Raw genomic sequence first — 27,931 nt, forward strand, 5'->3', positions numbered from 1 at the left:
ATCTTGTGACAGCAAATTTTATAAAGTATGTTGTATCTGTTTTCAGCTTCCTGCAAATCAGCTTCAATGGAAGTGCCTAGATTCTAATTTTATAAGAGGAGAAAAAAATATTTTTATTTTCTCTGTACCATGTACAATTATATTCCTTGCCTGCTTTCTAAAGGCTCTAAACCCTATATATAACCTTTCAGGAAAGATATTTCTGTCCTTTGACTATTTTCTATGTATTTTCTATATTTTTCTACCTTTATAGTTTTATTTTTTTAAATCATGTACACTACAGTATAGAGTTCTGGTTCAAATATGGCTGCACAATAAGAGATAGATATAATATTGGCTGTTCAATTTTAAAACCTCTAGCTTATTCATCTAGGATGAAAAAACATGTATCACCTGTTCAGCATTTCCAATGGAGGTTCCATTTTGGTTACTGATTGCTTATACTTTAATTTGGAAAAAACTCACTGAAGTTGTATTAGTTTGTCAGATATCTGTTTTATCCCTTAGACATTAATTATACTGTTTTCAAAGCCTTGAAAAGCCAGCAATGTGGACACTTGGCCCATTGAAAATTACCTTGTTTTCAGAAAAACACAGGATAACTGCTCCCCCTCTTGACTTAAGAACCACGTGGAAGCAGAAAAACAGCCACAGTCAAGAACTGGCTTTATTCATGGAGATGGGTAGCTGCATCAATGGCAGCAACCCAGGATTGCACACACAGCGACAGTGGAATGTATATGTCCATGCCACAGTCAAAATATACAGAGCGCTGGGGGCAGGAAAGGAAAGATGCTGCTTTTGTTTAGGGTACATAGACACAACTTTTGCACCGTTAAAATCAGGAAGTCTCTTTTACATGACCAGGACAGAGATATTTTTTTTAAAAAAGTTCCAATGATAACGGAACGGAGTTGGCATGATTCACGTGCAAGCAAATGTACAGTGGGCCCAGTGCAAGGACCCAGTCAAGGACATGGAATGCTCTGTTGAAAAACAGAAGATACAACATGCTGCTTACAGACACATGAAGCCTGGCCTTACTTCACTGGGAGGGAGTCAGGCAGTAAGGCTGGGCTTTGAAATGTACACACGTACACAAACCACTGCGGTCAGGGTTTGTCTTCAGTATTCTTTCTCTTTAACGCTAAAGACCACAATACATAAAACACTGATCCTGATGAAGTCTCTTGGAGCAGAATTGGAGGAAGAACTCATGACAGGATGGGGTATGGGGGTTCTCTCCATTACCATCTGCATCAAGGCCTTCCTTTGGAGAGATGGATGTGGATAGGGTAGAAGAAATTATTGTTATTGTGCTGCTGGTGGAAGTGTCGGGAACAGCTGTGGCCATTATGCTTCTGGCTCATATTCCTGATATTCCTCCTGGAAAGAAATTGAAAACATTAATTGTATTAGATAATAGAAGGACATGAGGCAAAATAACCCAGCTCTAGATCAGATAACAGAAAAGCTTGCCCTACAAATCCACTCTTCTCCTTTTTACTTGCAGTCCCTATCCTATCAATTATAATGGTTTACTCAACAGAACTGCCTACTTACAAAATTACAATAGAATAAACCAATACAAACTAAGAGAGAAAAAGAAAGAAGAAAAGATTCAAGAGAAAGAAAAGGAAAATGCAGGACAAAACGATAAAATTATATTTAAAGAAGTTATTTTCTCTAATCTCCACCACAAGTATAAGCAAACTTAATAACCACCCCATAAGGTTAGAAATATCTCTTTTTCCCCAAAATCCATCCTTATCTATATGCTAATCCATAAATTATCAACTTTTTAGTCCTAGTGTTAGCAAAACATCCCTAAAAAGTTAGCAGAGCTTTATAAACATATGCCTTATTTTAATTAACCTTGGTCGAACAAGCCAACTTACATTCCTTCCTTTTACTTCTAGCAATCTTGACCTTTAATTCATTCAGATGTTAGAGGATATATCTCTTTTCAATTTTTCCTTTTCTCATCCAAAAGGTTTCTTTTGAGTGTTAGTAAACCTCTTTTGTAAATCCAATAAAAAGGCATTATCCAGATCATTCTTTTTTGTTTAATCATTTGTATTTACACTTTACTTTTCAATGCAGTAACCATTCTGTTTTGTATATCCAGTAAAAGGTCAGGTCATTCTCTTGCTTGTCATTTGTGTTTCTACTTCAGTTGTCTTTTCTGTTTTATAATCCATGCTTTTTTCTTTTTTGTTTTTCAGTACTTCTAGTTCTAATATTTCTACATCAAGCAAAAAAATTTTCTCCTCGTTATCCTGTAAATCTCTTTGGAGGCTTCTCTTTCACATGTGCTATTCCTTTATTAACTTCTTAGGGATATGGTCTGTCCGTAGAAGGTGACATCGTTGCTGATATATTATAGGTGCTAATTTCTGACCCCACTCTTGAAAAATCTGGACTATTTCAAATGTCATACAGTTTTGTGTCATTTTGTAAATTCCACTACTAACCAAAGATAAAAGGCAAACTTTCACTTTTTTCTCTTTTCCTTTTCTGCCTGGAAACTTTAGTTCCTTCTAGTGTCCCAATTTCTGAAATTGCAAAATCTCAAATTTCTATTACAACTTAGGAAAGACAAAACAATTTTTCACACAATTATTTATATAATTATTTCCAAAGTCTTATAGTAAAATATAACATTGCAAATTTGTCTGGTACCTTAATTTGTTTATAACTTTCTTGGCTCAGAGTTTTATTTAGCTTTTTGCATTTATTTCCAATTTTTTTAAGTTCTCAAGCATATAGTTATTTTTTTTTTAATATTCAAGAATGAAGGTAAAAATCATCAGGTGGCTTTTCAAACTTGTATTTCAAATTCTGTCATCTTTTCAGGGTCCATCCTTTTTTGATATCACTTTTTTACTTTTCCAGTTATTAGCAGGTATATTAATCATGGTAAATATCTTCCTTCTTTGAACACTTCTTGTGTCTTTAATCTGTTTTCTAGTCCAATATGTCATGTTAGCATATGTAATTAAATCAGTTTTGCTATAATTGCCCTTGGGATGAAAACTGTTTGTCAGCGATGCTGGACTTAAACTTGTTTTTAGAGATCCTACATTTTGAACAAACACTGTCATATGAATACATCTTTTCAGATTCATATAAATTAGTTGTTATTTTTCAGCCTGGCAGATTTCTTTCTGAAATTGCAATCAGTGCTATTTGAAGTTAAAAAAAAATACCGGGTAGTATATTTTTGTTATTGCAGTGAGGCCTAACCAGAAAAGTTTTAGATATTTCCAACTTTCCATGTTTTATTTTATTTCTTTCCATAATTTGTTGTAATTGTTTTGAAATATCTTATTACATCCTGTCAAGTAGAATCCTAGGTATTTTACTAAGTCTTTTGTTATTTCATAGCCAGTCTATTATTTGACAGTCTTCTTCATTAGAGGTTAAATGCCTTATCTTAATTTTCTTTTCATTAATTTCATATCTAGAGAAACAGCCAAGTTCTTTAACTACTTGCATCACTGTTGTACGGATTTTGTGGTTGTATAATTATTAATACTATGTTATCTGCATAGCATTTCATCTTGTATTCTTCTCCTTGAATTTAGGTTCTGATTATTTGTTTTATCTTTTTAGATGATGTTTACTAGGACTTCCAAACAATTTACAAATAGTAAAAGGGAAAGTGGACCTCATTGCCATGCATCTTTACATATTGAGAAGCTTGCAGAGAGTATTGCAATTGCCACAATCTTCAGAGTTTGTTGATATATGCTCTCCACCAAATTTTGAATTTTTCACTGGGGTTCATTTAACCTAAAACAGGGGTGTCGAACTGCCAGCCCGCAGGCCTGTTGCATCATGTAGAGGCTGTGCCCACCTCACCTCTGGCAATGCAAAAAAAGTTGTGATACATTGCAACACGTCACATGATGTGGCAAGTTCGACACCTATGATCTAAAACAAAAACCCCCAAAACCCTCATTCCCAATGTTGAAGGCTTTGTCTACTTCAGAAAATATTATTGCTGGGTTTTTTTTAATGTTGGTTGATATATCCTAGTGTGTTTATAATAAATTTATTCATCATCTTCCTCTTTGAAATATAACCTTTCTGATCTAAGTATATCATTTCACAGATGCATTCAGTCAATATCTTATAATCCATATTCAATAAAGAAATTGATCTGTAAGAGTGAAGTTTCTTTGGGTTTTCCGTGTGTGTGTGTGTGTGTGCGCACACATATTAAAATTATCTAAATACCAGAAGACTTTTCTTGGAGCTTTCCTTCTTTCATTTTTCCTCTTAGCTGATTTGACTAAATTAGAATGTAGCACTCTTCATGTTTCTAACAGCGATTATTATACCCTCCGCAGTTTCTATTAGGATATACTGTAAACCTTGTTTTCATACACACGTTTTCTGAATTAATTTTTTGTCTTTTTTCAGTTTCAAGATTAAAATTTGCCCATTTTTATCCTATTTTGTTTTTCTAATAATTCTTAAGAAGATGAATTAAGATAAATTACTATTCTGGTTTTTTCCCCCCCAGATGCTGTATATTCTTGATATAACTTTTTCTGTTTTAACACAGTGTGGTCTTGTTTTATTTGTTTCTTGTAAACCAACAATATCAGCTTGATATGTTTGGAGCTTATTGGAAATTGTCCTTTTACTAAAAGAATCCCATTTAGATTTAATGATTAATACTATTTTTTTCCCCATTTTGGTTGCAGTTAATTTTGGTTTAATGTTGCAGTATAAGCATTGGTGGCTTCCTGACAGGAGTCTTCTCCCTACTTTGAAGTCTGTGGTGTTTTTATTATTCCTTAGATGTCTTAAGCCACAGGTTAAGCTAAGAAAGCATAGCCCGGTGGTTTCTGGTCTCTCCCAGCCCATATTTTTTTATTATCTAGTACCCATATAAGTACATTTTTTCAATGCCAACTTCCAACATTGTGAACTCCCATGCACACACCCACTTTTCCCCCTCTCTTTTCTTTGGCAGAAAGATTTAAATAATCTCCATTCCCCTCTATTGAATTTTATAATGGCAACTACTTCTCTTCATGAAATTTTACAAATACAATGATTTTGACTACTTTTCACAACAGTTCCAATGCTGGAACAAAAGGAGAAGAGGAAAGAAGAATTGATTGCAGCACAACAGCAGTATTATGCTGGACAAACCCTTCTTTAACTAAGATGTGCTCCAGAACTGAAAATACTGGAGAAACAGATTCCACTGAGCTCATGTAGCAGTTAGATCTACTTCTGTGAATGCCTGTGACTGATGGAGAACAATGACAGTTAAACAACAGACTAGATGTAAGCTGCCTTTGAGCATTTGTATATCAAAGCAGTGTCTCATTTCAGCTATTTCTCCTATTTTCCTGTATAAAATACAGAAAGACTGACTACTGGCAAAGGGATGAGATAGAAGTACTGTAAAAGTTTTACAACAGAATGTTTATTGGAAGTTGGTCAAACAAAAATTGTATAAAAAAATAAGAGCAAGAACTTATCATCCTATCCCATCCCATTCCACCAACTGATTCACTAATTAAACCTGGAAACAATAGTGGTTGGATATAGAGATCTAATAAGCAAATACTGTGTATGGTAGATATTTTTATAACATACAGAGAAAGAAAGGGGACAAGGAAAAAGAAGAAGGGCAGTGAAAAGAATTGGATTCAGACATGCTCCATCAAATGTTTAAGCAGCTAGAAATTCAAATATTTATATCCTGCCCATCTCATTATCAAAATATCAGGACTTGAATGAAAACTTTAAATACCACAAACAGGGATGAATAAAATGGAGGATATGGAAACTGATTGAAAATACAAATTGAGGATTTGAGAATAGACTTTAAAACAGAGATTAGGAATATTGCAAAGAATGTTCAAGTTATACAAATTAAAGGCTTGAAAGGAAAGCAATAAAATCTCACAGTTGGAAGTCTTAAGAGCAAAAGTGCCAAGAAATAGAAAAGATATATTGGAATTTCAGCAATTAAAATTCAGAGGCATCTCAGAAGATTTCAAAAAAGGAGATCCTGAAAGACACCTTAAAGCTTTGATGCAGGGATTTCCCAAGGATTAACACATTTTTGGGATAAATTCCATATTTGCACAAAGAAGAAAAATGACTCCTGATACCTTATGAGATTTTTATACAAAAAATGCTATTCTAAAACCACAGATCAATACAAGTTTAACTAAACAAGAGAAGCAAATTCAAGACAGATTAATTGCTCCGGAGTCAAAAAACTTTTTATCACAGGGAAAGAAACTGGGGATGAAGAAGTTGTTAAGTCTGACAGTCTCTTTTCATCCTTAACAATTTATTTGATTTCAACCCACATTTTCTCTGGGGAGGGGTTCGATTAGCTTTAGGACTTTATAGCAATTCCTAATATTCTTGCAAATGATGAACTCAAAATCATACTGTGGAAGCTGGTTGGCTTTGTTCTTTCCTGTGGAATTTGCACGTGAGCAGTTTGTGATCTGTTCCACGTATAGAGGTGTCAATTTGGTTTAAACAATGCATTATCATTAAAGACATCATTGGATTGGCAGAAACTGGTAAATCAGTCTCCTTCATTTCTGCTTTCCAAATCTGGCAACGTTTTCCTCACTGATTCAAATGTTGGCATTTCAGTCTCCGGTCAAAGGCAGCACATCTTGTTTACATGTTCTATTGATTTCAGATTCAGCGTGACCATAAAACTCACCAGTCTCCTCTTTTTCTGCATCAGTAGTTGGAACATAAACTTGGATAATCATCATGTTAAAGAGTTGTTCATGGTCTACTTTGTATTCTTTGTTCATTTGCTCATTATACCCCAGTACTGTCTCTGCTATAGCCTTCCTAATTATGAAAGCAATGCTGTTTTTTTTATTTTACATGTCCCGAATAGTAAACATGATGTACTGACTAAAAGTTCCCAATTCCAGTCTGTTTCAGTTTTGTGTTAAGATGTCACTGTTGATTAATTTCACCTTTTAACTGTTCAGCTTTTCCACATTTATGTTTCGTATATGCCATGTTCCTACTGTAATTCTGTGTTTATAACTTAGGATTTTTTCCCCCTTTTATAACAGTATCAGCAATTAAAAGCCTGGAAACATTTAATCCACATCATAAATATTGTTTAGTACTCTGAAAGAGCTTCAGCCCTTCTTCAGTAGTGACTTGAGTAAATCTAATTAGCCTGGTGTATCATCAGTCATTTTATCTTGTCAAGACATGCGATTTTCTTGGTGAAACAGGAGGGGTTTACCATTGCCTTCTCCTACACTTTATGAAATGATTGTTGTTACTGCCTCCAGTGACTTCCTATATTGCTTTTGCCTGATATAGGTGCCTGCTTGCTTTAGCTTGACAGCTAGGATGACCTTCATGTTTTACTTGGAAGATGTACTCTTAGCGTATACACCCGCATCCCTGGGTGGGGAGATAGAAGGCTAAACCTCTTTGTTCCCTAGAATTCCTTATTCCTACTTGGTGATCAGGTTGCTCTAATTCTGCTCCACTCACCTGCGGTGGCTCTTCATAATTCTCGCTGCCAGGTTCTAACAGTGGCTCTATCAGGGGCTCCTCCACTGCTTCCTGACCAACCTCCTCAGGCTGCAAATGAAAAATGACAGCCAATATTACTTACTTCTGCCAGAGCACTTCCAATATGTCCTCTGAAGGTTTCCACAAAAAACAAAAAATAAACTTCTTAAACAAACAAAGGAACAAGCATCACATGGATTTCAGAAAGGTATCTAATTACTAGATTGGGGCAAAAACAATCTTTAAAACTGTAAGAGTAAATGCCCAAGCAAAGTTATAATCAGTCTTTCTGAAAGTCTTGCTTCTCACAGTTCCCGCTCCTGGACTGCCTCTTTTTCCATAAACTATACTCTCACAAAATTTCATAGACAACATATATTTTACAGGAATATTTGAAAAATACCGTACTTAGCAACTAAAAAAAAAAACAAAACTAAAAGACTAGGTAACGAGGTATAATGACACCGGAGAAAGTAATGGCTGTATTTGCAGGACATGCCAAACATGTTAACAATGGTTTACTGGAAATGTTTAGATTCCTACATGAATTATATGTTAACAACCCTGGCTGGATTTATAGTATCTAATTCTCAAACTAGCCAATCACATAGCTTAACATGTTATGCAAACCCTGCCATTGTTTGATAGAATGATGTACTCTGTAGTCCTATATGTTATTGTATGACGGAAGATCATTTAGAGCAGTTAATAGTAATCAGCAGGTATTCCACTTATCTTATGAATTGGCAATGTTAGCCAGTCACATCCTTCTTTTCACTGGGATGTTCAAGGAAGATATAAGATTGCATGAATCTGGAATGAATGAATGCTTTGCATTTGTTTTTGCTAAAAAAAGATACAGAACTGATATCTTCATTATGCAATTAAGCTTCATTAATTTTCTGAACAACGGGCAGATAGGATAATAAAAGAAAAAACAACTAAGCCCTACTGAAAAAAATTAGCATGGATTCTACAAAGGTAAATCCCGCTTCATCGGTATTTTAGACTTTTGTTTAAAGTGCCAGCAGGTACATGGAAGTAACCCTGCCAAAACTATAGTTCCTCATCAAAGGGTGTACTATGGAATAAATGGGCAATTTTCTCAACTGGAGTCCTTCAAGGATTTGTATTAAGATCAGTGCTGATTTAGCTTCTTCGTAAATTATCTTTATTTAGTAGTAGAGCAGGGATCTCACTAAATTTGCAGATAAGGTGGATAAAAACCAAAAATGACTGTGAACAGTTCCTGAAGCATCTTTTAAAACTACACGAGTGGTTAACCAAGTGGTAAATACTGTTAAATATAAAGTTTTGTACATTGGACAAGCCACCCACCCCTATGCAAATTTCACATTACCTATGTGAACTAAAGAGAAAAAAACAGTATGGGCCCTAGTTCAAGGAAGATGTGCAGAAGATGTGGAAAAAAAGGTAAATTCCATTATAGGGATCAGTGGGAAATGAACTGAAAATAGGTTTCAACATTTTAATAAACTTGTATGGCTCAACCGCATATTGATTATCGTATACAGTTCCAGTTGCACTTTTAAAGTGCAGAGAGAAAGCTTAAAAAGCACCGAAGAGGTTAAGCACAATGATCGGGGGACTCAAATGCTCTCTGTGATAAATGGCTAAGATGTTTAGGATTATTTAGTGAAATGGCAGTGAGAAAGCACATGACCAAAGTACACAAAATCATGCTTGGCATATGGGCCAGAGGGTTTTCCCCCCCTTCTCAAGCATCACTTCTATGGGTTCATCTATATATGCCCATCGATTTGTTATGAGGACAAGTTTTCCACTCTCTCTCGGAGAACCAAGCTGTTCCATGCAGAGATTCCAGCTGCACAGAAGAAATTCATCAGAAACCAGCAGAGCTCTGGTTCCAGGGCCATCTTCTCTATCCAGCTGCTGTGTTCCAGGCCTCCAGGGCCATTTTTCTTATACTGTAGCAGCCACCGAGATGGCTCTTGGGTACATGTGCAATTTGGATCAAGAGAATACTGGTCTTGTGAATGACCCAGCGCAGTTCTCTGAAGTCTGTACTCCCGTTTGTAAGCTCTTTACATAGGTAAAGTATCAGTTATAGGAGAAACAATTATTTTAGTCTTAATCCCTGGGTTTGTTTGTTTTTTGAATGGCACATTTTTTGTTTGTTTACAAATTCATAAATGCTGCATTCATTTCTGTGTCACCTCAAGTGTTCGTAGGTGATCTGGAAAGCTACAGCCACCACTTTGCCACTGTCTGCTCAGCGAGGTAGCTTAACAACAGCTGCTGCCCTTCCCTCATACTGATTTCAGCCTCTCTTGCCCACTCCACTCCATCCTCTTTTGCCTGCCAGCTTCTCTATCTCTCACTGCTAAGCAATTGCTCTCCTGAAAGTAACCTTACTGCTTCTTGTGAAAGCAGCAATAACATTCCAGGGTTGTGGTAACAGGTAGGCCTCTGGGCCCACATTTTTTTAAATGACATTGTTTCTTCCCATCTCAAGGATGGAAGGAAAGCATCAACATGGCTGTTGGGAAGAGCCCTGTGATTGGCAGTCCGACATCACACTTCACAGGCTCCTTCCCCCCCCCCCTTGCTGAGTAGAGCAGAGTGCCTCTTCCTGCCTGAATGCACTGGCCTCATTTTCATCTTCAGCTGTTGCTATTTTAAGCTAAGCTGGAAGCAAATGGTTCACTGGCAGCTCAGCTGCAAGATTTGAGAGTTTTTCCCCCCTCAGATTGGCAGTCCTGCAGCAGCCAGACAATTTCTGTAATACTGTTTGGTTTTCTCAGCCTCAAGATGCACAAAGTTGGGCTTCTGGCCGCATGCCAGCTCAAATGTATACATTCATCAAACAAGTTATAAAAATGAAGCATAAAAAAACCCATCTGTCAGGCTGACATAAACGAATATCACCACCTTTTACAGTATGTACAATTGATAGGATAGAGATTTGCAGACATACTGTGTTAATATATTACTGCATAACCCATATATGCAAAAACACTTCCTTGTATACATGCATTCTCGTTCCTGCACACCATGGTTATAGGTATAATCCTCATCCAAAGCAATAAGGTATCCTATCATGCAAAATTATTGGAATGTTGTTGCATTTCCCCCCCCCCCCCTGCTCATCCTAATAGGTCCTCATCCCAAAATAAGAATGCAGCCTAAATTCATAACAGAGCCAAACTTCAGTTTTTGGGGAATTTAAAGTAACAGATCTTACATCAATATTAAATGCCACTCAGATCTATTAGGGCTCAGCTATCCTTCCTTTCTATGGTAATTTTGAAATTCTTCCGCCTCTAGAATGATTCTTAACAGCTCTTATAGCCACCTGAAGGGTACAGGAGGCCTACCTTCACATCAGTGGGAAATTCTTCTTTCTTGACCAGTCCTGTGGCAGCTGCAATATTGCCAGCTCCTGAGAAGACAGCTCCACCCAGCTGTGATGCCTGCTCCTTTGTCTTCTCAGCAACTATGAAAATCAGAAGACAGAAAGAAAAAGTTCTAAGCCTTATGAGACCATACAATCAGTTCATTATACTGGATGCACAATGTGTGGCCTTTCACAGCTTGGCTAAAGAAAAAAGATGTTGACTTGGAATATAATTTGGCAGTACTGTGAAGATGTACAACTACAATACAATGATACAGCCTATAAGGCCATGGAAGAAAAGCTATCGCTATTAAGTCTATCTTCTTCCTGCAGCACATATGTCTTTTCTGGACTCTACACTGCTTCAGTGTGCACTGTCTCGTTTTAAGCAAGCCACTTATTTTGCTCTCCAGTTCAAGTCCACTTGGACTGTTAGCAGGAATGCAATATGTCTCAAGTGAAAACCTTGCCCCAAGTGAGTGAAACTTTGGGGTGGGGGGGAAAGGGTAGTTTTGTGTTGGATCTGATTGTTGGGTTGTTGTTTTGCATTTTTGGAATTATAAACGTGTGCTATAAAATGACTGCCTGAAGATTTGCTGTAATTTAAAGCAGCCATTCCATCTATTAAAATTCCTGAATCTTCCCCTCATAGATGTGTCCTAATTCAGCCCAATTTTAAAATGTATCCTTTGACATGAGATATAAAGCCTGGTGTGTCTGTCAAGCTGAGTCAAGTTGCACACCCACTGTATCTTAGCCAGTCCTTTTAGGCAGTTTTGCCAACAGGTGACAAGTAGTTAGAACACTTTGTCCAGCTTTAGTTATGAGAGAGATTTTAACAATATCACTATTTTATTGACTTGTCAATGTTTTAATACAGCTATCCATTCAGGATTAAAGTTGGGGGAGAAGAGAAACAGCAATAAACATTACCTGAGGTCACACCATGCACCACACCTTCCCGAGTTTTACTTCCTAAAGAGACAGAAAGAATGAACAGTTAACAATAGACAGGTGTATGCCATTTCACTGGAAATAATGATAAGCAATTCATTTTATTCTATTTCTAGCCACATTTTACTTTCTCCAGGAAATAGCTTTCCTTTTAAAAAAAGTATAAGATTTGACATTTATCTAGTTTCTGGAAGGGTAGCCATATGAGTTCTTACAGCGAAACACAAATCTTGTAGCATTTACAGACAAATATATTAAATTCAGTTTGCATTTTATTCATTCTACACACATTAGCTTGCCCTTTTCAAGTTGCCTTCTCAAGGAAACATGGAAAGAAATTTGGTATCCCAGTTCTTCAGGCAGAGACTCATTTCAGAGGGAAGAGACCTTGGGATGAAATATCTCTGCCCAACCCCCACATTTTATAAATTGGATGGCTAGTATCAATCAATCAATGAAATCATGCTTGCAATAGTTCCCTCAAATATAGAAGCTGTCAGTTGCTAATTTGTGGACTAACTAATTCCAAGCAACCAATTAGGACAAACATTCCTCTGGACAGTTTATCATAACATTTGGGAGCAGGTACTTAAATATGTGCATCACATTATGAAACTTTTACAACTAAGGCGGGTAGTGAAAAAAAGATGAGGCAAGGGCAGCATTGGGCCTTGCGTTATATGAAAATGTTACGAGTTAAGGATGAAAGGAAGAGTTGCTTCTCTGCTCCTCTGTGCTTCTGGATAATCTAAGGCAGTGTGTATCAACCTTGGCAACTTTCCGATGTGCGGACCTTAACTCCCAGAATTTCCCAGCCAGCCTCTCTTCCTACTGTAAATGGATTGCCTGAACCTGGGGCTTCAAAGCTATAGTACTAGTCTGCTTGAGTGTCCAATAAGAGACTTATTTATGTGCTGTCCATTTTGTCTGGGGGCATCTTATACTCAAGGTCTAGATGACACATAAGCCATAAATTTTTGTTTAAAGCACCTTGTGTGTCAGGTGGGAAAGGGCTAAAGTATGGTTGCTAATTATACTTGTTAGCCAATATTTTTAGTTTAGTGTGTCATGTGAAATTACTGTAAAAAGGCAGTCATTGGCTATTATGAAATGAGGCAGGAAGAGGGGATATGAGATGTTACATATTCTAATAGCACCCAGTTACTAGTATTTTGTTTCATAAATTAACAACTTTCTCAAAGCTAAAATTTGCATAATATGATCATGAAGATACTTTAGGCTATGCCACTTCAGACTTCTTTATGCAAATTTTTCACTTTTAATCTTAGCATGTGAGAGGGCTATACCAGAACACATTCCCCCCCCAAGCATCTAGTTCCTTGCATAAATTACAGTGAGTGCTGTAAAGAAAATTCACTCATCTGCCTTAGTCTACAACAGGGGTGTCAAACCCGCAATGTCACGTGACATCTCGCAATGTATCGTGACTTTTTTTTTCAGCAATGGGGTGGGTGCAGTTTTGGCATGATGTATCCAGCCTGCAGGCCGGCAGTTTGGCATCCCTGGTCTACAATATAAAATAGTTCAATCCAAATATAGAATTGCCATCTCAGCAAAAGTTATACAGGCACTAACCAAACTCTCTTCACGGTAACAGAATTCAAATTTTCTAAAACAAACAAAGCTAAGTTACTTGGTATCTCCTTCAGTGCTTTAGGAGTTCTTGTATAATCATGAGTCATCATTGTAGACCTAATGCAGCTGTACCTGTTGAATGTGGGTCTGAAATAGGATAATTTGTGTAGACAGATATCTGACATTACAACTAATTCAGAGAAAAGATCAAATACAACTGAACCAGCAGGAAATCAGTTAGAACTCTTAAGTGGCAATACTGCTGACTTACTAAATAAGATGCTAGAATGGCGATCTAGACAGGCTAACAGAAAAGAAAAATATGAGCCAATTGTGTTGCTATCAGTATATTGTGAAAACTCAGAAAATTAATTCCATATTAACCAATCTGGTCTAAGTAGTTACAATGCAGACTAAGAGCAGGAAATCCGAGTTTTAATCTTGTTTTAGGCATGAAAGCCAGATGGGCCACTCCCACCCAGTGAGCTTGGTAGTTTTCTTGAAGACGTTTGATTGCCCAAACTAGATAACATCGGTGCATGATGATATTACCTAGTCTGGGTAATGAAACTTCTGCAAGGAAACAACCAAGCTCAGAGAGCATCAAGGACACTCATTTCAACCCTGAACTACAAATATTCTCCTCTGTCAGCATTCTTAGCCTCTCAGCCCCAGGAAGAAGGCAATGGCAAAGCACATCTGAACATGCCACCTAGGAAATTACATAAACTTCCCATGCAGGCACCTGTAGTCAAAACTGACTCAAAGGTATTATTATATATGGCCAAGATTTACTTCAGTTGTGCACAGAAGATACTCAACAATGACGCTGTTTACTGTATATCAGTTTCTGCGGTCTTGAAACTGTCCAGTATAACAAAGACCAGCTAATGGCTTTATTTGGGTTAGCTATTCCTAGAACCTCATGGATAAAATTAAGAGTATTCCAGAAATCACTGTATTTATACCCATATGCATGCACGTATCACAAAATGTGCATAAATATGATTCATTTCGGGGAGGAATCCCTGTTGTCTGTCTTCAAATAATATGCCTCTTAATTACTGTATGCCATCTAGAAATGCAGTCTCCAGGGGATATAAATATTTAAAAATGAAGAAATATATTTCATTTTTCCTACTCATAGATTGTAATATTTTGTCACTATTCATTCCCCCTTGCTAGATCAGCCAGTGGCACTATGAGTGCTTATTCAAGTGATGACTTACAAAGCCCTTCATGGCATGGGTCCGGATTACCTACGGCAACACCTGCGGCCGGCGTCAACTTCCCTCCGTCCAGTGCGCTCCCACAGAGAGGGCCTCCTCAGGGTGCCGCCGATCAAAGAATGCCGATTGGTGGCCCCCAGGGGGAGAGCGTTCTCTGTGGGCGCGCCAGACCTTTGGAAACGCTTACCGGTCGAGCTCCGGATGGCCCCGACCTTCGCTCCTTCCGGCACGATCTCAAAACTTTCTTTTTCGAACAAGCTGGCCTGGTCTGACGGGATGGGGTTGAGTTTTTATAAATAGTTTTAATTTTAATATGTATTAATCATTATGGGCATAATGGTTTAATCACTTTTTAATTTTTGTATTCTGTTTTTTATTATGTATTGCCCTGTTCACCGCCCTGAGTCCTTCGGGAGAAGGGCGGTATACAAATTAAATTATTAAATTAAATTAAATCACTAAATCCTGTGACTTTATTAGGAATCAATGACAAAATCTTCCTACCCATGAATTAATTTCCAAATCTCAAGGCATGGATCATGGACATAGCACAGCTATTCTGCTTTTGAGCTTCATGCACTAAAACCAAAGCACAGATATCCTTAGTAACTATAGTAACTATATCTCTGCCCCCCCCCCCCCGCTTCTTTAGTACTCCATTCTTGAAACATAGGGCCCTTCTGTAGTTATTTTAGGCTTCTTTGAAAAATCAGCAAAAGCCAAGAATGTTTCTTTAATATTCTAAAGGGAATACTATTTGAAATTTGCATGCTCTGCCTTTCTAATAGTACAGCATACACCCTTCATGATTGTTAAAATGCTGAACTATATTCTTTTCTATCCTCAAACAAGCTTCGTCCGTTTCAAGTCCATTAGGGAATTCCATGAGCTCTGGCATTAAATCAGTGTTAGTGTTGAATAATAGTAAAACCCAGATTCTGTTATTTTTCTGGAAGGTCTATCTGCAAATTACCCAAGAGGCTAAGAAGCGGTGAGAAGCAATGCCCTGTTAATATGCCTTCCATAATGCACAGCTTTTTCTATAGTATTAAAACCTTCCACTGATTGCTTGTCAAGATTGGGACATAAAAACTATGTGACATAAAAACTGTTACTTGGCATGGGTCCGGAATACCTCAGGGAGCACCTGCGGCCGGCATCAACTTCCCTCCGCCCAGTGCGCTCCCACAGAGAGGGCCTCCTCAGGGTGCCTCCGATCAAAGAATGCCGACTGGTGGCCCCCAGGGGGAGGGCATTCTCTGTGGGCACGCCGGATTTATGGAACCATCTTCGGTTGAGCTCCGGATGGCACCCGACCTTCGCTCCTTCCGGCGCGATCTAAAGACTTACCTGTTCGAACAAGCCGGCCTGGCCTGATGGGTGATGGGTTTGGGTTTTATTGTTTTTTATGTATTTTAACTTATTGTTATAGTTTTTGGGCATCTTGTTTAATCTTTTTTAACTTTTGTATTCTTGTTTTTTAACATGTATTGCCCTGTTCACTGCCCTGAGTCCTTCGGGAGAAGGGCGGTATACAAATATAATAAAATAAATAAATAAATAAATAAATAAATAAATAAATAAATAAATAAATACTTGCACACCAAAGAATCCAAAAGAGCTTATGGAGCTTACTTTCTGTTACATTTTCCAGGATGAAGCAGAAGTTCCACACTGTGAGATGTTAATAAATGCCAGGTAAATGAAAAAAAGGGCAAAATATGTGATTCTTTCAGGACTGTCAGAATCTTAGTCAGAGTGTACTGAGGGATAGTAGCTTGCATAGAAGGTGAGTCATAAGGGTGCGCAGAATTAAGGTAGGAACTAAACATTGGGTAACATTGGGCACCAGCTAAATATTGTATATTAAAATTCCTATAAGCTCTAGTCACTATGGACAACAATCAAGATTTGTGTGTATTGTAACTGAAATATCTGAGAGTTCCAAGTTGCCTATTCCTGGCTTAAGTATTATATTCCATCTTTTAATTGCAATATGTTATTAATATGCATACACAGTATAAGTTACCAATATGCACAGCTTCCCTCACTGCTTCCCTCACAGTGAGGGAAGCTGTATAAAGTTGCTCCTACTTTAAAACCATGTGAAACGTTCCATCTTGTATTAAGAGGTTTCACCATTAACTGCTATGTGGGAAATACAGTGAAACAAGGTTTTCCTCTATGAGAAGTGAAGCCTTCCTCTAAGAGGGGCAATCACTTTGGGCACAACTTCCTGATGTTCAATCATCTACTGATCTACAGCGACTCAAATAAGGTTTTGTCTTAAAAATAAAACTTGAACACATAGAGAATTACAGGAACTAAATATTATAATTAAAGAAGAACACCCAAATTCAATTTACAATTATAGAATGAAGCCAGATAAATATCTTTTTGGATATTGGAATAATACTGGAAATATTGGAAATAGTCAACAATATTTTTAAACAATGAATCCATAAATAAAAGAGTGCTTGCCCGTATGGACAGATTGTTTAAAAGATGTTATGGAAGGGGAACAAGTTTTAACTGACAAGATTGAGACTGATTTGAAAGTGGATTTAAGAATAATAGGCTATGAGAATGACATGGGAAAGGATGTTGGATTGAACATACAAATAAATCAGCTTGTCTTAAAAATTAAAATGAGAGATACAGATAACAAACCAAGAGAGTGGTAAGGATAATTTTTCTAGTATATTGGTTTTACAAAAGAGGCTTGTTAAAGTTTTGAATTTTTTTGAGAAGAAACAAATAATGAAAAGAACTCAACTTCTAGGACAGGGATCCCCAACCCATGGCACCGGTCCATGGCATGCCAGAAACTGGGCCGCGTAAACAAGCGAAGACCATCCATGGGATGCAGGCAGCACACTAAACCACACCCCCTCTGATTGGCGGAAAAACCTCTCTATGTGGACCCCATCCCTCGTGCCCAAAAGGCTGGGGGCAGCTGTTCTAGGACATTATTTGGACTAGAGATCAAGATTATCAGAAGTAAAAGGAAGGAATATAAAGCTGGTTTATTTGATCAAGTAAATAATATGTTGTTTTCTCTAGTAACTCTCCCAATGGACAACGGAACTGAAATGACTAGATTTTCTGGATTTGCCTATAAATAAAAAGTGGGATATGGAAAGAAGAAAACTTTTGTTGTATTTTAAGAGGTGATGAGTTACTAAAATTGATTGTATTTGTGATGCAGGTTGAAAGTCACTTCTTTATATATTTCCTTTTTCTTGTTTCTTATTTTTTATTTTCTCTTTCTCTTTGTTCTTTTCTCCCTCTCTGTACCTTCTATTTTTTCAGTTTGTATTAGTTTCTACTGTTGCAATTGCAATCTTTAACAAAATTATTATTAAAAAAAAAGAAAGCGGGTAGGAATAAAGGAAGGTGCTGCTATCTCAAGAGCACAAAAAACTGTATCAGGACTGACTTTCAACAGGCAGCAAAATGTCTTGGGCTGCTGTGGGCTTCCACGGCCTTCCTCAAAGGCAACAAGCAGTTGATGTTTTCTTCCAATGTGACCATATTTCACTGGTCAGTGAGCCATGCCAAAATTGACGCTCTCCTCCATCAGTTTTCTTGCAGCATGTGGCAGCAAACAAGACAACGCATCTGATATACACAGAATCACCCATAGTTTTAGTTTTTAGTTTAGTTTTATTCGATTTTTATACCGCCCTTCTCCCGAAGGACTCAGGGCGGTGTACAGGGCAATAAATATAAAAGCGAAATACAAAAGTTAAAAGAACAATTAAATATTATGCCCGAATATAAACAATAATTAAAAGCCATATTAAAACCCTAACCCTAACCCATCAAACCAGGTCAGATTGATCGAATAAATAAGTTTTTAGATCGCGCCGGAAGGAGCGAAGGTCGGGGGCCATCCGGAGCTCGACCGGCAAGCGGTTCCACAGGTCTGGTGTGCCCACAGAGAACGCCCTCCTCCTGGGGGCCACCAACCGACATTCTTTGATCGGAGGCACCCTGAGGAGGCCCTCTCTGTGGGAGCGCACTGGACGGAGGGAAGTTGACGCCGGCCACAGGTGTTGCCGTAGGTAATCCGGACCCATGCCATGTAGGGCTTTGTAGGTCATTACCAACACCTTGAATCTCACCCGGAGGACAACCGGCAGCCAATGCAGCTCGCGGAGCAAAGGTGTAACATGGGAGTATCGGGAAACTCCCAGCACAACTCGCGCGGCTGCATTCTGCACCAGTTGGAGCCTCCGAGTGGTCTTCAAGGGCAGCCCCATGTAGAGAGCATTACAGTAGTCCAGACGAGAGGTCACGAGCGCATGAGCGACTGTACGCAAGGCATCCCGGTCCAGATAGGGCTGCAACTGGCGCACCAGGCGAACCTGGGCTCTTTCCCTCTTGCCAGGCTCCTTGCATTTATCTGGACTACAAGAAATGTGTGCCAGTTTTATGAAGTTGTATTTTGCTGGCAGCACAGCCTTCCAACCAGCCCTTGAAAATTCAGTTAACACCAAAAGCCACCACATTCTTCCCAACAGTGAATTCCATAACGAGCCATAACGAGGATAGAGGCATGTCTACATTAATTATAGGTATAGTCTGTGAAGATCAGGACCCTACGAGGAAGCTATCTCATTGGCATGCTAAACAACTATCAGCTCACTCTTTAGCAGATCCTATGGCAGGGGTCTTCAAACTTGGCCCTTTTATGACTTGTGGACTTCAACTCCCAGAATTCCTCAGCCAGTGTGCCTGGCTGAGGAATTCTGGGAGTTGAAGTCCACAAGTCATAAAAGGGCCAAGTTTGAAGACCCCTGTCCTATGGGAAACAGCCTGGATGCAGTGATCATCCGAAGTATCACTGACATGAGCAGGGGTTTTTTGTTGTTGTTGTTGTTCTTTTTTTAAGTGGGGAGGGGAGTAGGTTAGTTTCTAGAGATTTTGTCTACTAGCAGTGCTTCCATTTAATGATATAATTAGTAAAAGAGGTGACTTGGAAGCTTTCTTTTCCTTTTTTCGCTTTGGAAATTTGCCGGTGATTCCCTGGAGAAGTTGATACCCTTTTTGGCACAGAAAACAAATATGCAACTGCCCAGAGGCCAAGCAATAGGCATGGAATTCACACACCTTCTCTGTCTGCCAAAGGGGGTGAGCTGGGATCATGTAAACAACCTCCATTCCAAAGAGATTCTCCTGGGGCATGTCTCATTTACGCAGAGTTTTATTCCTCGGGGTCAGTAGATATTTTTCCAGTTGCATAGCTGTCTAAAAGAAAGTGCCATATTTGGAATAAAGTATCACAGTATTTTCCTGCTTGCTCCCGGAAATAAGGAAACCGGTCCTCTTCAGACCTTCACCTCCGAACAAGTGAGCACAGGGTTAACTTTGCTAACTAGCCCTTGGTGCTCCACATCCTAGCAACTTCCAAGTAAAGATGTAACTCACCTACAATCAAAGGGGCCTGCCTTTCACTACATATGGACTACAGTAGAAGAGGTGCTAATCAGCACTTCCATCCCCATGGTGTAAAGGTGTGCATTGAAGATGCTGTCTTGAGAACTATGAAGTATGATCTATGAAGTATGCAAGCCATCAGCTAAGAGGCAGCTGGCCTCATCCCAAGTCCCTTGATGCATTCTTATATGAAAGCCTGAAGTTGGCTTTGGGATTAAGCTGCATGCAATGTTACATGCCTCTTTGCACTCAACATACAGTTTCTGCCTATTCTTCAGAACAAATACCTGCCTCAGAAGAACTTTTCTCACAAAGAAAGACATTACATTCTCTGTACATGCCTGCTTTGATCCTGTTCATTATAAGCTCTCCCTCAATTTGCAAAGACACATTTAAAATAAAATGTAATTTGTTCCTGAATAGATGCTTAACGGGATGCTTAAAAGCCTGCCGATACATGAACCATGGAATTCAACTTCTTAACACTTGTGGTTATGAAGATATTAAAAATGTATAGGAACTACTAGATGAAATTATAGAATCACAGAGTTGTAAGTGACCTAAGAGATCATCAAGTCCAACCACCTGCAACTGCAGGATTCACTACACTGTCCCTGATAGATAACTGTCCAGTCCCTGTTTGAAATCCCAGAAGTCCAAATTGAATAAGAAAGCATTCTCAAACACAGTACACCAGTGTGTGTAATAAACTACAATTACTACCACACCCAGCCAACGTGTTTCTGGCTATGCAGGCTAAGGATGGTTTAAGTTAGAGTCCAACACATCCATATTTAATGGGAAAGTAATAGAAATATCCAGTGTTTAAAGTGTGCTTGTAATTTCTACCCTTATCCCAATGTCCAGGACAGTGCCACAACCACTTGGTTCAAGATCGACATTTATTTATTTATTCAATTTTTAAGGCTACCCAATCACCAAACACAATCGTTCTGGGTGGTTTCCAGAAAGCTAAAACACTCAGATATGAAATAGACCACATCATGCTAGGACAACTACTCCCAAACCCAGACTTAGAGGGTTCACACAACAACCTGGCTTGGATTAGGGAGAATGAAATCTCTCAGGCTACAAAATTTCATTCTAATAATGGATTTGCCAAAGAGGAAAGTGAGGATGTAGAATATATAAGCAAGCATCAATTATCAATGGACACTGTGAGGAATAGAGAGGGGATCTACTGTAAGAGAATATGAGGCTTTTCAAGTCTGGCTTGGTATAAATTTCAAACTACTGTTTCTGTTTGCTCAAAAACTGCAACTACCTGCTTTGTTTCTTGGAATACAATGCAGATATAGTTCCTAATAGTCTTCAGCCTTGTCTCGTTGGGAGCACAACAAAACCTCTTGGGCAGTGTGTTGGTAACACTCAGCTCTGTTGCTCCTTACTATGCTTGATCATTGGTGAAGTTTGATAAATGTTTAATGAGCAAAAACAATCTGAAATAAATCCAGAGCAAGACAGGGGCACCATTAGTTTATAAGAAACAGATTGGGGAATGACACTGCAGCTGGTCTGAATAAGGTTACATTCCTCCTGAAAGAATACAGATTTGCTGACTTGGGCTACTCCTTTAACAGCTGTCTCTGAAGTCAACCTATGTCTATCCTTAAAAGTATCCAATAATTGCAACTGATGCACAATGCAGTAGCTGCTACTAAGAATACAGCGCAAGGCATAGGGATTGTATAATGCATGCACTGAATAATATGCATTGTTCACCAGTTGCTTGCCAGCACAATTTAAGCCTTAAAGCCCTAAATGGCTTAGCGGTTGACTAAAGAATCATCTTTTTTATTATGAATCTGTCTGGCTATTAAGATCTATGGGAGAGGTCCTTCTGAAGAGGTCCCCATTGTCAAAGGCATGTATCTCTGGCATGTGGGAGAGGGCTTCCTCCTGCATGTTTATCAGGCTAGGAACATCAATCGTCAAAGTTGCAGCTAAACCCTACTCTCGGTATTTAAAAAAAGAAAAATTATAAACAGGCATTCTAATTGATAAGTGACTGAATACATTAAATTATATTTAAACATTGGGGGTTTTGCTTATTTTCCTAGTTGCCTTAAGTATTCCCAGACAACGATAAAGAAGAATATTTGTAGCCCAGGATTGAAATGAAGGGTCCTTGGTGCTCTCTGAGCTTGGTACTTTTTATGCAGACGTTTCATTACCTAAACTAGGTAACATCATCAGTGCTAGTAAGGAAACCCCACTCCATGCTAGTACTGATGAAGTTACCTAGTTTGGGTAATGAAACGTCTGCACAAAAAACTACCAAACTAAGAGCACCAAGGACCCTTTATTCCCAGAGAAGAAAGGCAACATAGAAATCAAATACACATAAATCCTCCAATTGGCTCAGTGTGATGGAATCACCAATACCCTATGCCACTGAACTTGGCTTCCCAGCTTTTTGGAAATGTGAGGAAAATGGTGACTACAGCAGCAAGGCAGGGTTTGCTGGCCTGTCAACATAATGAATATTGCCTTCCACTCTCTAGCTCCTGCTATTGGAGGACACACCCTGTTTATACTTTTGGATTTTTGTTATTGTTACATGGCACACATCTAAACTAGGGACAGGACTGCAGATGCCCATTACTTCTTATTTTCTAAGAAAGCCAATAAATATTCCTAGAAATCAAGGTGATCCAGAGGATTAGTACTTTACTGTGTAGAATGGCAGATTCCTCATTCTTTTAATTTAAACTTTTTTTAAAAAATGGCAGAGGCATGAAACCTAATGGAAGTCAAGGGAGTTATCCATATTCTATGATGGAGCCCTCGAAACAAATCTGGTGAACCATTTAGCAGATTAAGTTAACAGAAATCCATTCCCATATCCTCTTGTTTCAGATTATAGCAGGAACAAGTTGCTGTTCCAACATGTTTGTCCCTGTTCTCCATAGCAGAGCTATCTGTGATTGGAAAAATTATCAGAATATTCAGTACAGAAAACGTTCAGTGTTTTGTTCTTCTATTGTATCTACTTGGCACAACTAGAGAAATTTGTTAGTCATCTCATCTCCTAATACTCATGTTTCCCTACCTGTTCATCTGCCAGCTGTTCTTTGAACTCACAGACAAGTTCAGAAGGGTAATGTAATTATTATAACTGAGTGCTTTAAGAGATCCCACTTGCTTTCTTGGAGCATTCCAGTTAAGGAAATAGCACTACAATGATCAATAAACTACAGTTCAGTTATTAAGCATGCAGAAAGCAGTAGTACTTATATTAAAATCCCAGAGCGATCAGTTGTAGGCCCAGTGGTCTTCAGTGTTTTCCTTTAATTAGTGATCTGGAAAAAGATATTAAATTCCTTGCCAATAAAATATGCCAAAGCTACAAAATGGTCATAGTGATAATTAATGAAAAGGGTCCAAGACTTCCAGCATTGTGGATTGCTTGCTCTGCTGGGCCTGTTCCAAGAAACATGTTGATGCAGCCAACTACAAGGTCAAACATCCAAGAAAAAATGTAAAGCAGATCTAAGCAATGGGAAACTGTCCTCAAAAGCAGTAGAGTGCAATTTTTGATTTCCTATTTTCCATTGCATCTACCACCTTCCCGTTTCATTCTTGTACTCACCACGTTATACAATCGCTAGCCTTCCAGTCAAGCCCACGTTCACAGTCTACACAGATTAATTAAACCCTAAGTCTATTTAAGCAACCTTTTCTTCATATAGTCAACAAAATAAAGGTGTGGCAAAATGGTGTTTTCTCTCTACTATTTGGCTTACATGCAGAAGTTAATTACAGTAATTAATTACTGGCAAGCAGGGTGGATTTTCTATAACAAAAGGTTTTCTTGTTAATCAGAGTCTTTAAACAACTTAATTCCACCTTCAACCCATTTTCCATGACTCTCTATGCCATGTGCTGGAGGACAAACATCTGCAGTACATTATCTCCACATGCAACTCAGAACCTGGCATTCTGTTATACAGCTTTCCTATACTGTAGAATGTATAGTGAGGAATGTTCAAACAGTACGTTAGAAAAAGCAGAGAGCAAGCATACTTTTGCTCTGCAGCCAGAGTCTAGGACAACTCGTGGCCAACTCACCATGGGCAACTCACTGCAGGACAAGGGTTGCACTAATATCAAAGAAATTTTGGAAAAGAAAGGGTGCAAAAGAAGGGACAGAATGAAATGTGAATGACAAAAATTAAAATAATTAAATTGTATTGTTCAATTGTCCCACGGCTAGTTGTCTCACGGTGAGTTGGCAGTGGCGAATTGTCCCATTCCACTCCAACCACACATCACTGTCATAGAAGACCTCCAGAGGGTGCCAGAGAAAATACTAATTGCAGAATAGATGCAGCCTGATCTTAAGTATGCATAATTAGAAGCTCCACTGTATTCAATGGGACTTATTCCTACAGACAGTCCTAAACATACAACCACAACTGAGATCACGACTTCCATCACTAAGTGAGGTGATTGTTAAGTGAACTGTGCCTGATTTCACAACTTTTTTTTGCTGCATTTGTTAAATGAATTGCTTGGTTATTGAGTGAATCTGGCTTCCCCCAATGACTTTGCTTTTGGAAGCCTGCTGGGAAAGTCACATATAGTGACCATGTGACCCCGGAACACTACAACCATCATAAATACTTGCCAATTGCCAAGTGTCTGAATTTTGATCATATGACCATGTGGCTATTGGAAAAGTGGTAAGTGCAAGAACCGGCCATAAATAATTTTTTTTCAGTTGTAAGATTGAACGGTCGCTAAATGAATGTTTGTAAATTAAGGACTAACTGTATAAATGGTCACAAGATTGTAACAATTGTTCCTTCTGGGACAAATACCTGAGAAAGGCCTGGCCTGGTCTGACCTGGCCTATAGCCGAAAAGAAATAGAAGAATGGCTTGATAGGTGGGGAATACCAATATAACTTCCTTGAGTATAGAAAGCTAGCATTTCAAGGAAAAATGCTACTTCAGTGTGCTAAAAATTAGTACATGAAGGGAAGTTTGTTTCTTCAATAAAGAGGGGCATTCTTAAAAAAATGACTCCATAATCACATTTATAGTTGCAAGTGGTACAATCCAGCATCCCATCAATCTACTTACATGAGTATGAACTCCTTAAACCAATATCCTGCAGCTACCCAGATACAAACTACTTTTTTCACAGGTGAGTCTATACCGATGATTGAACCCAGTTCCACATGTGAAAACAGCTTCTGCGTGCAAATACAGAAACATTTTTCTGCATCTCCCTGCTAACCTGATTTCTCTCTACCTTCGCTTTCCTTAGCCATATTTGGAGGAAATTTCCACCAGTCTGACAGTTTCCTCTCTTTCCCTTGGAACACCACACAATCTGCAATTCTTCCTACAATTTGAAAATAAATGAACTAGACTATTACAGCTGAGAGTTGTGGTTTTAAGATCTACATGTTTGTAAATGGAATTGGGAAAGGTAGAAATGTTTTGGATCAAGTTCCATCAGTATGATATTCTGTATCAGGATACTGAAGGATCTGTTGTTCAGAACATCAACAAGTCATGAGTTGGTCAGTCTGCTATATCATTCCACTAGATAATGACTTTTCATAACCTGTTAAAGAAGCCAGGACTTCTCGGTTTTTTAATAAATATTATTTAAAAGACTTCAAGAAAGACATCAATATCTTAGGGTTTTATTATAAGAAAGATTTCTTCTTTCACAAAGAAGCAGATAAATTGGCTGCGACATATGCTAGACCACAGCATCAATTATCCAATCCCTTAATAATCTGAATATTCTAGCTTCCTTTTAAAATCTATAGGGTGGGGTGGAAAGAATAGCAATTTTAACAGGAATTCAAAAATGAATTATCATGTGTCTTGCCAACTCCACATCCATCTAAATTGGATCATTTTTCTAGTCAATTAATCTCCATTTTGATCTTGTTGTTATGTTGTTGTTAGTTGCGAAGTCGTGTCCGACCCATCGCGACCCTATGGACAATGTTCCTCCAGGCCTTCCTGTCCTCTACCATCTTCTGGAGTCCATTTAAGCTCACGCCTACTGCTTCAGTGACTCCATCCAGCCACCTCATTCTCTGTCGTCCCCTTCTTCTATTGCCCTCAATCTTTCCCAGCATTAGGCTCTTCTCCAGTGAGTCCTTCCTTCTCATTAGATGGCCAAAGTATTTGAGTTTTAGCTTCAGGATCTGGCCTTCTAAAGAGCAGTCAGGGTTGATCTCCTCTAGGACTGACCGGTTTGATCGCCTTGCAGTCCAAGGGACTCGCAGGAGTCTTCTCCAGCACCATAGTTCAAAGGCTTCAATTCTTTGGCGCTCAGCCTTTCTTATGGTCCAGCTTTCACTGCCATACATTGCAACTGGGAAGACCATAGCCTTGACTATACGTACTTTTGTTGACAGGGTGATGTCTCTGCTTTTTAGTGTGCTGTCTAGATTTGCCATGGCTTTCCTCCCCAGGAGCAAGCGTCTTTTAATTTCTTGGCTACAGTCCCCATCTGCAGTGATCTTGGAGCCCAGGAAAATAAAATCTGTCACTACCTCCATTTCTTCCCCATCTATTTGCCAGGAATTGAGAGGGCCAGATGCCATGATCTTGGTTTTCTTAATGTTTAGTTTCAACCCACATTTTGCACTCTCCTTCTTCACTCGCAACAAGAGGCTCTTTAGTTCCTCTTCACTTTCTGCCATTAGAGTGGTATCATCTGCATATCTTAGGTTGTTGATGTTTCTTCCGGCAATCTTAATTCCAACTTTTGATTCATCTAGCCCTGCCTTTCTCATGATGTGCTCTGCATATAAGTTAAATAGGCAAGGCGACAGTATGCAGCCTTGCCGGACTCCTTTCCCAATTTTGAACCAATCAGTGGTTCCGTGTCCAGTTCTCACTGTTGCTTCTTGGCCTACATATAGGTTTCTCAAGAGACAAATAAGATGGTCTGGTATGCCCATCTCTTTAAGAACTTGCCAGAGTTTGTTATGATCCACACAATCAAAGGCTTTAGCATAGTCAATGAAGCAGAAGTAGATGTTTTTCTGGAACTCTCTAGCTTTCTCCATGATCCAGTGTATGTTAGCAATTTGATCTCTAGTTCCTCTGCCTCTTCGAAATCCTGCCTGTACTTCTGGTAGTTCTCGATCCACATACTGCTGGAGTCTAGCTTGTAGAATTTTAAGCATAACTTTACTAGCATGAGAAATGAGTGCAATGGTGCGATAGTTTGAACATTCTTTGGCACTGCCTTTCTTTGGAATTGGAATGTAAACTGATCTTTTCCAATCCTGTGGCCACTGTTGAGTTTTCCAAATTTGCTGGCAAATTGAGTGTAGCACTTTTACTGCATCGTCTTTTAAGATTTTGAATAGCTCAGCTGGAATACTGTCACCTCCACTAGCTTTGTTGTTGCTCAGCTTTTCTAAGGCCCACTTCACTTCACATTCTAGGATGTCTGGCTCGAGGTCAGTGACGACCTCATTGTGATTATCAGGGACATTAAGCTCATTCTTGTATAGTTCTTCTGTGTAATTTTGCCACCTCTTCTTAATCTCTTCTGCCTCTGTTAGGTCCCTGCCATTTTGGTCCTTTATCATGCCCATTTTTGCATGGAACGTTCCCTTCATCTCTCCAATTTTCTTGAAAAGCTCTCTGGTCCTCCCTATTCTATTGTTTTTTTCTATTTCTTTGCATTGTTCATTTAAGAAGGCATTCTTATCTCTTCTAGCTATTCTTTGGAATTCTGCATTTAATTGGGCATATCTTTCTTTTTCTCCCTTGCCTTT

The 27,931-nt window shown here is 38.6% G+C and overlaps 1 protein-coding gene across 3 annotated transcripts in view; it reads right to left on the reverse strand.

Moving 5' to 3' along the window:
- Positions 1–1,303: 1,303 nt before the first annotated feature.
- The window catches only part of SNCB (synuclein beta), a gene marked incomplete at both ends in the record, with an annotated part of 32,649 nt that continues 6,021 nt past the window's right edge, over positions 1,304–27,931 (reverse strand). The window contains 4 exons of one of the 3 annotated variants that reach the window (XM_081317082.1): positions 1,304–1,386; positions 7,525–7,614; positions 10,905–11,023; positions 11,858–11,899. In XM_081317082.1, coding sequence (XP_081173208.1) covers positions 1,354–1,386; positions 7,525–7,614; positions 10,905–11,023; positions 11,858–11,899 — 284 coding nt within the window. The remainder of the gene's footprint in view (positions 1,387–7,524; positions 7,615–10,904; positions 11,024–11,857; positions 11,900–27,931) is intronic. The other 2 variants (XM_081317080.1, XM_081317081.1) reach the window with 2 other exon arrangements.

The sequence above is a fragment of the Vipera berus genome (genome assembly GCF_964194415.1).
Source record: "Vipera berus genome assembly, chromosome: 2".
Taxonomy (NCBI): domain Eukaryota; kingdom Metazoa; phylum Chordata; class Lepidosauria; order Squamata; family Viperidae; genus Vipera; species Vipera berus.